Here is a 15,670-nt window from a genome sequence, read left to right on the forward strand (position 1 = left end):
TCTTTCTTAGGTTATAATATTGAACACAAATACAAATTGTGATCAATGTTATGGGTCGAAAGTTTGCAATTTTTAGCAGAAATTTCAATAAATTCTAAATTTAAAGCCTTAATGAGCCCCTTGAGTTTGTATTCTGGTTGTGATTAATGAAATATGATATCTTCTCTACTTTCCAGGAAAAAAATACCCACACTAAAAGAGTCAAGATTTCGTATCACTACAGCCTTTTATTAACAAGTTAAGAAAATAGCACTTGCGAAGGTAATGATATAAAATATAATGCACAGAGTAATTATAACTATACTGCTGAGAGTTGAGAGAAAAATGCTTGAAGCCTGCAACTTGTTAGCTCTAAATTTGAAAACTTGTCTGGACATTTTTTTCAGGCCAAATCCAACTACATTTCCTCATTCCTCCATGTGAACCCACATTTATGGAAGTCCTTGTAAGCAAAGAAGTGGTAAATGCCTGTAAATTGACTGAGCCAAAGCTAATTTATCTCAATTAAAACAATCACTGTCACTGCACTAAGAGTGTTTGTATACAAACTGCAGAGTTTAAAACAGAAAAGTAAGAGGAGGATTTCTGTTTTAAATGTCCCAGAGCTGTGGAGATTTACTGATAAGGAGAAGGCTCAATGGGATTTTGTTAGAGAGAATGTTTACAAAAACTTTCTCATTTTTTTCCTTCTTTCTTCCTGTCTCTCTCTTTCTGTTCTCTTTTCCTCCCTTTAGTTTCTTCCTTTTTTTTTTTTTTTTTTTTTTTTTTTTGGTGTGAGAACTTTTACTTTCCATTTACATTCTTCTTTCTAGTACAGGAAACTATTTGTTTATCCCACAAAATATGCTTTTTCCTCAGACTTAAAAATGACCTAATAAACTTTGCCAATATTAGTAATTCTATTCCCTCTGTCAATGGTTGATTTACAAATAAAAATGTGATGTTCTTTATTGATTAGTAAGAAAATGGAGACCTTCTGAAGACCTCAGAACTGTGTTAATAGTAATTTAGACTATCCAAAACTTCATATTGAGGTAAGGGACACTGGGTTATGTGACTGACTTTGCTCTTGCTAAATCCAACAAGGCTGACATTATCACTCTTTATGAAAACGAAAGAATAATGATTTTGCTTTTCTATAAATAAAATATCTTCATGTTCATATGTGAGATTTCTCTGGGAATCTTTCTCATGGTCTAGTTTAGAAAGTTTTATGGTCTTCATATTGGTTTACATGAAATCCCTTGGTGAGATAGAGGCCTCATATGGCAAGCACTAGAGGTCATATTTTCAGACTGCTACTAATGGTATATGATACGGGCGATGAAAGGCAGGGGACACCTGTTATACCCTGAGACAGGACGGTGTAGCAGTTGGAATATTCAGTGTTGGCATTCAGAGATTTCTTCTACAACCCTGAATTTGCCACATCCTAATTGTATGACTGTGGGCAAGTCTGGGCTTCTGGAAAACTTAAATATGCCACATACCAAAAGAAGCTGATGAAATTTGTCCAAATGGATATAGAGGATTTACAGAATGAAATTTGAGTATTCCCAGTCTAATGCCGTTCTATAAAGATGGAATTTAGTGTGACTATTGTAAATGTGTTTAAATAATTTTAATACAGCTATTCTCTATTCCATATTTCTGTAGTTTTATATAGTGCAGAACTATGCATATATACAAGAAGCTCAGTGGAATAAGGGATAATACAATGTAGGCAATGTAATTCCTCTCCAAGTCACTTTTATTTCTTCTCTCTCTTTAGAGTAAAACAATCAGCAATAAGTATTTAAATTCAACCAATAAATTTTATTGTCTCTTTATTGTAATAAGCAATGATCCAAAAGCTGGAAACATTCAAAGGTGAGTTATAGATAAACTGATAAAGGTAAAAGTGATATATATGAATTAACTATAGACAAAACAACACTTAACATTGCATCGTCAGTCAAACCTAAGCCATTTTTTTTTCATGACAGAAGTAAATTCTAGAATTATTGTAATCCCTATGGAAGCAAAGTGACCTCAATTTGTTTCTTTAAAAAGTTTCTCTGTCGACCACTAGGCAAGCCCAAATTACAAACTCCAGAGATGCACTTTCTTATAGCGACCACAAAATTTAAGCTGATACTAAGAGCTGTGTCAATATTACTCTAGTCTAATGTAAATTATACAATAAAAAGACTTTATATCTACAGCCTAGATCTCAAATGTATCCCAAAGGCCAATGTTGTTGTCAGGACTTAGTATGCAACCTATTGCACTGTTGGGAAGTAAGGGACTCATTATGAAGTGAGGTGTATTGAAAAGAATTCAGTTCCTTGGATCATGTCCTTAGAGAGATTATTAGAATGAGATATCTCTCTATATCTCTGTCCATCCCCTTCTATCTCCCTCTCTGAATCAGCTTCCTCTGCAATGGCAGTCTTCTTTCAGTTCCTAATAAGGTACAAAACAATAGGGCCAAGTGAGTATGGACTGAAACTCTAAGTAAGATAAACCTGTCTCTTTCTAAAATTTGTTATTATACTCTTAAAATATCAGCATATATCATAATACTTGTTGACTATTTTTCAGTCATCATTATATTACCATAAAATTTTATATCACAATTTATAATTCTTTATAATTGTTTCCTGAATGAGATGATAATATGGGATATTGCTACACAGACATAGATTTTTTAACCTGTCTACACTTTGGTGAGGTTCAATAACAGTTCTTGTCATCTCTTGTTTTATTTTCAAGATCTTACATAAACACAAGTAATATACTAATGTGACTACATTAAATGCTTACACTCAAAAATAATGCTGCAAGAAACACTATCTAATATTATGTCAAAATAAGCTATCCCTTAGCTGTCTTTGAATTTTGAGTTTGAGAGGTAAGCATTTCATAATCCAAGTAATTAGAAGTTGTCCTTAAATGTTAAAGGTCAAGGGATAGTATAACAGTGAGAAAGCAAACGTTCTGATTTAGAATGAATGCTCATAGTTGCATGGTTGTATAATAGAAATGGCTAGCTCCATTTCTAGAATTCATTATTCTAACTTGCCACTTATTTTGTAGTAACTTCAACATACACATAATAAAAATCCTTCCATCCCGATCTATGTGGACAATATTTTTTCTATAGAATTTTTCTTATTAGGGTTGATGGCTTACAACCTTACATTTCAAAAAAAAAAAAAAAAAAAAAAGCAAAAGTTCTGAAAAGATAATTTCACTAACGTGAAAGTCACGAAATTGATATTTTGGTGAAAACTACCTGAGAATGTGACACACACTACAGTGTTCTTTTACATAAGATATTCCATTTGCGCCTGCACAGAAACATGGCAGCCACTCTGATGTGTAAACAGAACTAGTTGTGAACCTTGAATTTGAATTACAAAAATCTCAAGCATGATATTGTAATCATGGTCAGACTTGATATGTGAAACATATGCTGTGCACTTGAAGAAAAACAATACTTTTTAGCTAAGCATGCTCTTTTGGCTTCCTTATCAAGACAGAATTGTATTTTGGAATATTTGAAGAGATTTGTACATGGATATATTGAGTGAATTTCAGTTAAAATTTAGTTTTGAAAAGGTGAAAACTGCATTTGACGAGGAACCAAAGTGAATCATTCAATTTAAAACAATTTGGAACTTTAAGTTTTTAAAGACAAAACTGTAAAGTAAGGACATAATATGTAGAACTAGCAACAAAACTAAACATGAGTGCCAAAGTAACATTTGGTTCAGTAATAATATGCAACCGCTTATGCTTCATTTGTGTGGGATCAAAACTCTGAATCACAAATGCTTCTCAGTGCCTCTTGGTGATGTATTATGGAGCAACAGAAACAACTGGATATTCTCAAAAGCATTCCTGGGCTAAGACTTAAGCTTCTCAACTGCATTACTCAAGACTAGAATTTCTGTTTGATCAGATAAAGCACACACAGATACGGATTCAAAACTACATTTAAAAATTTCCCCAAGATAGTTTGCAATGAGTTTATAGTTCTTACACAATTTAGCAAAAAGGATACCAAAGGAGCAAAGTTAGGTTTTCACTAGCACAAACTAAGAAAAATGAAAAGTGGTTTTCATGAATTAAGTATGGATTACCTTCAAGAATATGGCCATTTCTTTGTGAAAAGATGATTGAAACTACTCTTATTTATGGAAATTTCGTATACTCTCCCCTCCCCCACTTTTAAAAGCAATGTCTAAGTGTTCCAGGCTGGCCTGGACTTGCTGTGTAGCCAAAGCTGGCTTTGAACTTCAGATACGCTTGACTCCACCCCTAAGTTCTGGGATTTCAAGCATGTACCTCCAGCCTAGCATATCTTCCTATTATCAGAGCTCCCTAGCTTACAGAGAAGACCATAAATGGAGTGGAGAAACAAGAATCTATTTATGAAAGCAAGTTGCCTTTGTTAACTTGAGTGAGGGGCCCTAGCCCTGCTCCTATGATTTAGCTACACGTACAAGAAAATCGTAGATCTAAAAAGAAAAATAGCATGGCTCCTTGAAAGCTAAACTAAGCTCCCAGGGTTATTCCCAGAAATAGATAGCTGGTGAGCTCTGCCTTTTGCTGCTTCTCTGCTGACATAAGCAACTGCAGAATGTAGAAGCAATGCACTTGAAGATGAGCAGCCTATAGTCAGTCATGGGGAGGCCAGGAAAGTTTTTAAAGGGCTCCAAATGTAGTTAGCACTGAATAAAATACTAAGCAGATATCTATTTTTACAATACGAGCCACCAACTTGCCCTTTGCTGAACTAGTAAATGTTTTATTTTCCCTTCTTTCAACCAGCTCCCTTCTTGAATTTCTCCACCTGATCATCTCATTTCCTTTAGTGGGAACAAGCAAGAGTGATTAACAATATAAAATATGGAATCAGACCACCTAAGTTAGAATTTGGCTTGGGGAAACTTACCTCTAAATTTTCAGTTTTCTTATCAATGAAATGGGAGTTGATGTGTTCCCTCAACAGGTTCACAATTTGCTAACTGGGTCCTCAGATAGTGAATCCTATCATTGAAAGGTAAGGCTAATCAAAGAGTTCATCATTGGAAGAACTCAAAAATTGATGGTGTTATTGGGAGGTGATAGACACGTTAGGAGGTAAGCCTTAGTAGGATGAAGTATAACAATAAGCACTTCGGTGACTTTACCTTATCCCTGGCCCATCTGTAGCTCTGCTTTGTAATTTCCATGAGATGAGCAGCTCTATGTCACCACAATCAACAGCCATGATTTTCTGCCACAGACACAGGAAAACCAGCCAGCTATGGATTATAACTTTTGAAACTATGAATCCAAATCAACCTTTCCTCCATAGAATAGAAAAGAACAAGAAAACAAAACATTAAAAGCTTTAGCAGAGAATACACTCAATTTAAGTGTGCTCAATAAATATTTCTTCTTATTGTCAAGGATGCCATCAGTCTATGAATTCATATCATTCAAAAGCAAAAGTAAAATCGCTTTTCTTCTTATTATTATTCTTATTTGTCCTTAATATGTTTTGTTCCAGTAGTGGGTATTTTCAATGGCTCCTGAATATCTCTAAAATTTCTGTTTTACTTTTGAGATATCAATCTTCAACATTATTGACTGTCTCTCACCTGGAATATATAAGAATGCCTCCTAACTGGTTTCCCAATTCATAACCTGTAAAATTAATTGTCTTAAGATTCTAGATATGAAACCATTGCACTTATGCTAGGCATTAGTGCAATCACAATAACATTAGCTACATGTGGAATTACTCCACTGATTTGTAGACTCTCTATGTCTTCCTATATACTTAATAGAGTTGTTATGTCTTTCTATGCCACAAATACTGAAGGACCCAGGACACATGTATTATAGTAATCTTCGCATTGAGAGTATACTTTTCCAAGGAGAAGTCATATTCATTTTGCTCATTCTCATATTCCCATCATAATCTCCGTGAAAGATGTATACTAAATCCTCAGTTAATCTTGTACGAAAAGAATAAATGAGATGAGTGGAATTATCTCACAGATGTCTCTAATCACTTCAGCGTAGTATCTGGATGTGTAGTAACTTCAGGGGATGATTCAAAGAAAGTTAACATCGTTACTTGACATCCAGTTGCATACCATGTTCCATGCCGCCCAAGTTGGGTTAATTTACTCATCATTTGGTACGTGTGAAGAGGAAACTCATTCGCAAACTTGAATAGTGTGCATTCAGAGCTGACTAACAATGGGAGCTGGAAGCAGCATGGCAGCCCGATCCCCTCAAGTTTCCAAAGACTTGTGGAGCTGGTTTCCGCCTTCCACCTTCCCGATGGTGAGTGCTCTCTGTCACGAACAACTCCACATTTGGCTAAGGCCGAGGATCTGGCTTTAGCCAATCCTATGTGGATTGGACCTATCTGCATTGCCCACATGGCATGCTGGGGTTGGCTACCCAGAGGCTATTTAAGCTGTGGGCTGGCTTTCCCCAGGGTCAGAAGATTGTTCAAGGTTCCTGAATAAACTGCATTAAAAAAAAAAAAAGAAATTGATGCTAAGAAACAAGAAGCTTCTTCAATGAGGGAGACAACTCAAGAGAGATCTTAGTCAATGTGAACCACTTTTAGTAGATAGAAATGTATTTACTGGTGTTTCAACTCAATGAGCAAGTTGTAGCATATATTTTGAAAAATTAAAAAATACAGGAACAACTTCTTGAAATGGAGAAATGGTTATTGACATAGGATGTTATGCTAAAATATGATTTCAAAACATACACAGCAATTCCCTACCCCATATTCATACACATGGGTGTGCATATGCATACACATAGCAGGGAGAAGAGAAAGAGATACATGAATAGTGGAGGGGGGAGAAAGTAATAGCGGTGTCTGACAAATGGACACTATATCTGCATTACATATTGCCAACAGCTGCAATGATCCTTTGGGGGGTGGATGGCATTCTGAAAAGGGAACATGCATAGTACTAACAAATAAGACATGGTATCTAAATCATTCCAAAAAGTCATGTCAATATACATGACTATGCTTAGAAGGTTAACCTTGTCCAGGAAGACCTATATCTAGCTGCTGAGGTTGCTTAAGAGTCATCAAATCTGAAAAAGATTTTTAGGTAAAAAGAAACAAGTCCAAATATAAGCATGTTCAAAAATAAACAAGTTCTATAAGCTTGAAAATATGAATGTGCCACACACTCAAGTGGGATTCTAGGGTAACCAACCAAGTTATTTCGTTTTCTTTTCCGAATAATAAAAAATGGATACCTACCTGAGTTCTCATACAAGACCCCTCAACAACATAATACAGAGGAGGAAAGTGATGCCTGAGGAGACCAGGTAGGTTGCCTAATGCTACATTCCAGGCAAGTGACCAAATGTTCCCTTTGGTTCCTATCAGAGTTTGTGTCTCTTCTTGAGCAGATGGAATAAATTCCTGCTCCTCCTGTCTTACCACATTTCACGAAAGATAATAGTGAACTAGTATGCTTTTATCTGATCCAGCAGCTTGCTTTTAGTAGATAATTGTATAGAAATAAGTATGTGTTCAGTTATGCAGGTGTTGTGGGTCAGGATAGTACAGATCCTAACTAAGTGGACATAAAGGTGATTCCTAACAGAGGGCAACTGGAAAGAGAAACACACAGAGAAGATTGAGGATTTTCTATGCCTAACCTATAAGTTGCCTGACAAATGTTGAATTATAATAGCCAGATTTAGGCAAACAGTGAAAGAGCATAAGATGCCAGTGTTTCTAAGTAAACTCTAACATCCTGCTTATGAGGTCCTGATCCTGCACAAGGCACAGGCTCCTCACTGTTCCCTTCCATCTACTTTCCCATCTGTGACCTATCAGAGAATATGAACTCTGTCTTTGCAAAGCCCCTACAGTCAAGACAGGGGACGGCTTTAGAGGCAAAACAATCTTCACGGGAAAGACTCCGAGTCAGAATTTCTTGTACAGAAGGGAAGCAACTCGGCATATTCAAGTCTGTTCAGTGAAGCTGATGAGTAGGTGGTGAATTCTCTAGTAAAACTGTTTTGTTTTGCTGGGCCTTTGTTTTGTATTGCTCCCTTCATACAACAGACCTTTATTCTGTTTTATGTAGCAAGACTATATATAAACTCTACCACCAACTCTAAAAAAATCACTAACCACCACAGCTTGAATTTCACTAGTTAGGTTCTCTATGTCACCAGGTTAGGAGAGCCAATTGAAAAAAACAACTAAACTCTACTAGATGTATATCCATGTTCCCAAGGCTTTGTAAGCCTGAGAAGTTATTTCTTTCTACAAGAGCTACACCAGCATCTGATTAAATTGTCTGTCCCCTGTTATGTTGCTCATGAAATTCTACTGGCCTTCCCTTAGGGACCTTTAGGGTCCTGACAATGTCCTATGTCAGTACCTGCATCCTATGGCATCATTTGGGCAGCTACATAGTGACCAGTCAGCCATTCCCCTTCTCTCTCTTTCTCTTCTCTCTCTCTCTCTCTCTCTTTCTCTCTCTCTCTCTCTCTCCATCTCCATTTCAATAAACCTCACTGGATTTAAGACTGGTTGAGTGTATGGCATTTTTATCTAAATACTAACATACCTTACCTCCCTAAGCATATAAGTGCACACACCCCTGCTTTTTCCTGCTGGTTACACTGCTAGTGGCTGAAAAGAAACAGGCTCTAGGCTGAGTCTTTACTCTGGCTATCTGGATCAGGAAGAATGAAAAGATCTGGGTTATTTCAGCGATTCATTAGGGATGAGATTTACACCCTCCCTTCTCTGTATCACATCACGTCCTGTCTGCAAAATAAAGAGTTAGGGAGACAAAAGCCCATCTTCCTCATTTAACTTACTCATTATTTTACTTTGGAAAATCAAAATTATAAAAGAAAACAAAAAGCATGGAAGAAAAACAAAGTTGGGCGAATGAAACAAACAACTGCAAAATAGCTTCTAGGTGTTCTTTAAACGGAAGATGTTGTAAAGGTGTTGAACACTCAGAGAACTGTGCTTTCTGGCCTGGGTGGGTTGCAAAACTGAGAAACCTTGGGTTGGAGCCAAGTTACAGTCCTGGGCCCCGCGGGAGGCCAGGCACAAGAAAACAGAGTCAAAGTCAGGGGCTATTGTGGTCCAGACAGAAGCAGAAAGACACGACAGGCAGGCTTCCTTCCTGCCTTGCCCTTATTTGAAGGTGCAGAAGGCAGTAGGAACATGCCTGAGGTTCAGCTGAGGCTAGTGTACCCTAAGCAGGCCATCAGATCCAGTTCCCCTCTCTTCCAAACCAGCAGCTTCCCATCCCCATTCGCCTCCACTGCAGCGCTTGGGCCCCTCCAGCTCCTCCCTCAGCATCTCTCAAGCCCCGCCCACGCCCTCCCACTCAGTCTGGGACTGCGTCATAAGTATCCCAAGATCTGAGCTCGCAGCCACAGCTTGTGGAAGACTGGGGCAAAGTAAGTGCTGCCTGAGCAAGCGCGATCCCTTCCTCTTCCAACCTGCAGCCCAGGATACTGATTCGAGCTGCGCCTTACCGCGCAGCCCGAAGATTCACCATGGTGAAGATTGCCTTCAATACTCCCACAGCGGTGCAAAAGGAGGAAGCGCGGCAAGATGTGGAGGCACTGGTCAGCCGCACAGTCCGAGCTCAAATCCTGACTGGCAAGGTAGTTCCTACTCGGGCCCACTTCTGCCTGCTGGAGTTTGGGAATGGAGAGAGAAGGGGGGGATGTGAAGAGAAGGGGGTAATATGCAGGTGCAGAGAACAAACTATTGGCTGACCTGCAACCCTAGAGTTACAGGCAGGCCAATCTGCGTGGTAAGTTGCGTGGGCCACCTTTTACTCCACTTCAACTCATTCCCCTCTGCATCTATGCGAGTCTATCCCTTAAGACCACCTACCCCAGGAAGTTGTTGCAAAGATTTTGAAGAAATTCCTTCATGTCGTTTTTGTTCTGGGAAAAGGGTAGTGGAATTATCCAGAGACACAATTATAGCTACAGGGGCAAAGCAGCCACATGGGGTAAGCCAGGACAAGAGACTTAACTGTTCTTTCTTTACTTTTGACATGAGTTATATGAATCTGTCTTTGTAGGAGACAGATTTGCTGTTCGTGGAGGTTGAATGGAGGCAAAGGGGCAGCCTTAACTTCAAATTGTATGTGTTGGGGCAAGTGTGTGTTTGCATACCACACCACACACACATATGTATTTTTAGTTGGTTAACGGAGCTGTCAAAACATATATTGATTTTGATTCTTGACAGAACACTTGTAAAACATTTCTTTGAGATACTCTCCTTTCAGTTGTTCCTTCTTCTTGAGCAATATCCCTCACATAGACATCTGAAGCATAGCCATGTTGCAAATTAAACAACTCATTTTCGGAAAGTTCTCTTCTCCCAGGTTATTTGTCTAGTCCAACTTATATTTTCTTTAAATGCCAACCGTGTTTGGAGTGTCGATAAACTGTCATTTTTTCTCCAAAAACTCTCCGTTTTAAAAGGCGATCGTGTTTCTTTCTGCTGCAGTACTGGAGCTGAGTGTGTCCTGACTTGTCCCGTCTTTATGAAGTTTTCACTTTTAGCTTCAGAATGGATATTTGGAAAGTGCTTTGAGTGACATCAGAATTCATGGAGTAAAACTTAATGATGCATGCAATTTGAAATGCTAATGTGCTGCTGCAGAACTTTCACCGTGGAAACTTTCAATATTTAACTTTGCAATCAAACTAGCTTTTGTGTATCACACATTTTGGGGACTCAAAAGCAACACCCCCTTGCATTGCTGAGGTTTTAATTAAATGACAGAAGGTCAAATATGTAGTTATCTTCCTACTAAATTCGTAAATGAAACATGGGCAAGTTTGAGGGGACGTCTAACCAGATGCCAGTAGTTAAAAATAGCCACACATTAATCCCCTTCCCCCCCCCCACCAAAAACTTCAGGGCTTGTAGAAAGACTCCATTAATATGTAAGACTTCTCACAGTCCTTTGGTGTGATGAGGACGAAATAAAAACAGACATTTCTACTTTGATTATATTTCTGTTAGGTTTTAGAAAAGCAGCAGTAGAACCCTAACCTGGCCACTTTGTAATATGTGACCCATTACTTTGAGATACATGGATTGGGCATGATCAACAGAGACTGAACATGTCAGACAAATATTGCCAATTGATATACAGTAACTTTTAAAGTATACTTCAAAAAGAAATTAGCTGTGATAATTGATTCATTGAGCTACGCTGAATTTCAGCAAAGTTAAATGAAAACAATAGAAATCCTTATTCTTACTAAATAAGGATGCCTAGTAAAACAAGACCCCCATACTTTAGTCAGGCTTAATAACAAATTTCCTGAATTATTGAAAAAGAGAAATCAAATTACAGCACGTATTGTTCTTTTGTTTCAGTAATAAGAAAAAAAAATTCGTTCCTCAAAGAATTTCAAATTAAGCCATTGTGTGCCTTTTAGCAAGTCATTTCATCTTTCTGCACCTAAATTTAATTATACAAAATATGTCTTCTAAGATCTCATAGCTGTATTATAGTAATTCTTAACCAAAATTTAAAGTTCAGTTTCTGTAGAGCTAAATATTATTTAGATTTTTAATGAAAATAATTAAAACATTTTGGTATATGTTGAATATAATTGATGAAATAAGTTTAAATAAAATTTATTTAAAAATATGACCTTTAAATAATAAAATCTTTGAAAACGAAATTATCAAATTAGAATTTTTTTTTTTTTTTTTTTTTAGTACCAGGGCTGACATTTGCTGCCTTCACTTATTCTACCATTGAGTTATAATTTAGCTGAGTGGTATATTATGACATGCAAATTGAAAATAGTAAGACTTCCAGTGCCCATGGAGGGCGCAGTTAATCAGTTACTTTTTGTTTTGGATCTCACCCCCCCTTTTTTAAAGAATTATTTAGCAAAATATTAATTTCACAGAATGTTTAAATCACTGTTTTACAAAGAGGTTTTTTATGTAACAAATTCTCTACATTCAAACTTAGTATTTCCTCTAAGAATTGGAAAATAATATTAGTAAAATATATAGAATAATAGAAAACCCCAGGAAGCATTATACTTACTAATAAAATTAAAGATATTAATAAATTAATTTCTAAAATGAAAGGAAATAACTCCTTGACAATAAAGCTTTTAAAAACTATACAACAAATTAAAGGTTACTAACACTCCTTTAAGTTAATAAATTGATTTCTAAGCAAATAGTGAAGAGTTAATTTCTATATTCAAGAAAATATAAAAAATATATAACCAGTTCCAATTATTTAAAGAAACGTACATTCTAGAGATATGCTGCACTATGCCATACTTATAGTTAAAAATAATGTTGCCTCCATTAAATATTTGTTGAAAAAAGTAGATCATAGTAACTATTTTTAGTAAAAAGGAACATGTCACTGGATAAATTAATGCTTACTTTAATATAATTTTACAAGTGGATATCTCTAAATTTGAAAATGTTCAAAGGAAAGCTAGTGTAGGTGGAGATACTCTCTATATATTAACATCAGAAATTGTCTTGAAACGATTTTTGATTAGAATGTCTTAGTTTGTTTTTAAAATTCTTTGCTTTTTAGGGATGATAAATTGTACACAAAAGCAACTGTCTGAAAGTGTAATATGGTTTTGTTTTTTTCATTTTGCTTTTTAATCAATAGGAGCTCAGAGTTGCCACCCAGGAGAAAGATGGCTCTTCTGGGAGATGTATGCTTACTCTTCTAGGCCTCTCATTCATTTTGGCAGGGCTGATTGTTGGTGGAGCCTGCATTTACAAGTATTTCATGCCCAAGGTAAAAATTATAATTCTTAATACTTTGAATTACTAATTGCCATGTATTTCATTATCAACCTAAATAATTATGTGGTGGTAACCAGAGAAACGAAGACTTGAGGAATGTTTTCAAATTTCCTTTCAATCTCTGTTGTTCTTAAGCTTCATGATGTTAATTATAAAGAATAAGATTCAGATTAACACAGTAAAATGAATTGACATGAGTCTAAGGAACAATTCAAATGTCATGGTGGTGAATATTAAAAGTTTTCTCTCATCCATTTTTGTCTCATAGAGCACCATTTACCATGGTGAGATGTGCTTTTTTGATTCGGAAGATCCTGTAAATTCCATTCATGGTGGAGAGCCATATTTTCTGCCTGTGACTGAAGAGGCTGATATTCGTGAGGATGACAACATTGCAATCATTGATGTACCTGTTCCCAGTTTTTCAGATAGCGATCCTGCAGCAATTATTCATGACTTTGAGAAGGTAAATTTCTCTTTCTTGTAGCTATTCAAGAATTATCTTTTTTCCCTACTTCGTTGAAAGGCAATGAGTTTATTCCATAAATGAACATCTTTTCAAAGTGAGGCCCTTTCACTATGTTGCATTTGAGTAGACAGTGATGAATTTTCAAAGGGTATCTGGCTATTTGTTCTAATGGTATTTAGAAAATCTGCAGTATTAATACCCACCTTTGTTATTATTATTATTATTATTATTATTATTATTTTTACCTCCTCAACAGGGAATGACTGCTTACCTAGACTTGCTTTTGGGAAACTGTTATCTGATGCCCCTCAATACTTCCATTGTTATGACCCCAAAGAATCTGGTGGAGCTTTTTGGCAAACTGGCAGTAAGTATTTTAGAGATCACGTTTTTCTATAATTTTTTTCCAATTTTTTTTGTTTCATTATTCTAAAAAGTTAATCAGTTGGGTCGGCCATTTGTTGAAATATTTTTTGAATGAAAAGTGTATGCTGTGCCAAACTAGATGGAATTGAAATATTTTATGTGAAGCAATTTAAGCCAGTCAGACAGACAAGTACTTTATGTTCTCCTTCAAATGTAGAATCTAAATATGTTCACATAAATACAGAACCCTGATTAACAGATGTTGAGAAGGGAGTGTGTGCAGAGGGAGATGGATGAAGGGAGGTTGAATTTGATCAATGCATGCTGTGTGTATGTGCAAACAGTGTTGAAACCCATAAATGTAGATTTGTATAATAAAAATAATACAGTATATAAAACTGTTCTAAAATGAATTCTATTTTTAATGTCTATTTTAATAGATATAAGTAGGAATTTGAATGCTGTATTTAAGAATATATCATTTTAATCTTTCTTCTTTTTACTTATAGAGTGGCAAGTATTTGCCTCACACTTATGTGGTTCGTGAAGATCTGGTTGCTGTTGAAGAAATCCGTGATGTTAGTAACCTTGGTATTTTTATTTATCAACTTTGCAACAACCGAAAATCCTTCCGCCTTAGACGCCGAGACCTCTTGCTGGGTAGGCAATTTATTATTATTTACTGAATGGAAGAGAGTGAGGGTAGACTGCCTGGAATGAGCATGTTGAAATATTTTGTTATGACCAAAGAGAACTCAAAAGCCATTTTTTTTCTATGCCTTCACAGGTTTCAACAAGCGCGCCATTGACAAATGTTGGAAGATTAGACACTTCCCCAATGAATTTATTGTGGAAACCAAGATCTGTCAAGAGTGAAGAATGGCAGACAAAGGGTACCCTTGGTAATGAGAAGTCAGAAAATTACAGTCTGACTTTCATATTAAAACGTATGGGGTACTCAAGGTATTTACTCACACATTTACTCTATTGCTTATACTGAAAAAGGAAAGGGGGGAGAAAACTACTAACCACTGCCAAGCTATTGCCGAATTCTTGTTTAATTGGCATTGCTTGCTGTTTGCAGCAAATTAAATGATTATCCTGTCTTTTGAATTTATAGGGTTTAGATTTCTGAAAGCAGCATGAATATGTCACTTCACAACCTGACAGTAAAGTGCATCTTCTGTTTTTATTTAAAGTGGGCTCTTGACAAAATCCCATGGATAGAGCATGCTTTAAATTTAAAATATTTGAAATTGTTTTTGACATTTTTGTGTGAAGCATGTCAAATCTCTTAACATTCTTTTGTTTTCTTCTTCATTTTGTTCAACTCTCCTGATTTCAGAAGTTACATTTTCACATTTCTATCAGGTGCTCTGTAATGAATCTGACTTATATGTGAACAAATTCATGAGAAAGCAGTTTTTTACCCATGTAATAATTCTTTCTCACTGATAATCTGTATTGTGAAATCCACAAAACTGTAAAGGTGCTGAATGCTGTAAGGAGTTCTGGTTGTATGAATTCTACAACCCTATAATAAAGTTTACTATATTCAGTTGTGTTTTATTTTCATCATTTGATACATACTCATTGTGTAAATTATTTATTTAGCTTTGTTTATATGAGTCAGATATGAAAGCATGAACATAACTCTGTCTCCACTCTCACCTCTATATATTTCAAAATCTCATATTTTCTCATTTTCTCTTTGTATTAATTGCTTTATAAGTATCTTATAATTCTCTTGTCATATAACTACAACTACTTACTGGCAGTCTTCAGCTCAGACAATTTAAAACATTTTAATGGTTTTCCTTTTTCATAAAAAAAAAAAAACGTGCAGCTGTCGCAGATCACTAAAGACTAACATTGAATAAGGCTTTGAGACTTTTTAAAGTTAAATTAATGTCTTTAGTGTGCAGGCGTGTGCCAAAATGAGTATGTGGAAGTCAGAAGACAATTTTCTCAGGTCCTTAAGTCATCAGTTCTGTTGA

At 36.1% G+C, this 15,670-nt stretch overlaps 1 protein-coding gene across 1 annotated transcript; it reads left to right on the plus strand.

Moving 5' to 3' along the window:
* Nucleotides 1-9,273: 9,273 nt before the first annotated feature.
* Itm2a (integral membrane protein 2A) lies at nucleotides 9,274-15,231 on the plus strand. The gene is made up of 6 exons (XM_060374533.1): nucleotides 9,274-9,672; nucleotides 12,699-12,830; nucleotides 13,107-13,304; nucleotides 13,564-13,674; nucleotides 14,183-14,333; nucleotides 14,461-15,231. Exons 1-6 carry the CDS (start codon nucleotides 9,562-9,564, stop codon nucleotides 14,547-14,549), a joined length of 792 nt encoding a protein of 263 aa, XP_060230516.1. The 5' UTR covers nucleotides 9,274-9,561; the 3' UTR covers nucleotides 14,550-15,231.
* The last annotated feature ends 439 nt before the right edge of the window (nucleotides 15,232-15,670 follow it).

The sequence above is a fragment of the Meriones unguiculatus genome, chromosome X, assembly GCF_030254825.1.
Source record: "Meriones unguiculatus strain TT.TT164.6M chromosome X, Bangor_MerUng_6.1, whole genome shotgun sequence".
Taxonomy (NCBI): domain Eukaryota; kingdom Metazoa; phylum Chordata; class Mammalia; order Rodentia; family Muridae; genus Meriones; species Meriones unguiculatus.

Excerpts from the sequence above, each read along its gene's own strand:
- Itm2a (XM_060374533.1), top strand. The coding sequence starts at position 9,562 with ATGGTGAAGATTGCCTTCAATACTCCCACAGCGGTGCAAAAGGAGGAA. Across the intron at positions 9,673-12,698 it reads CTCAAATCCTGACTGGCAAG|GAGCTCAGAGTTGCCACCCA; the intron begins GTAGTTCCTACT and ends TTTAATCAATAG. Across the intron at positions 12,831-13,106 it reads ACAAGTATTTCATGCCCAAG|AGCACCATTTACCATGGTGA; the intron begins GTAAAAATTATA and ends TTTGTCTCATAG.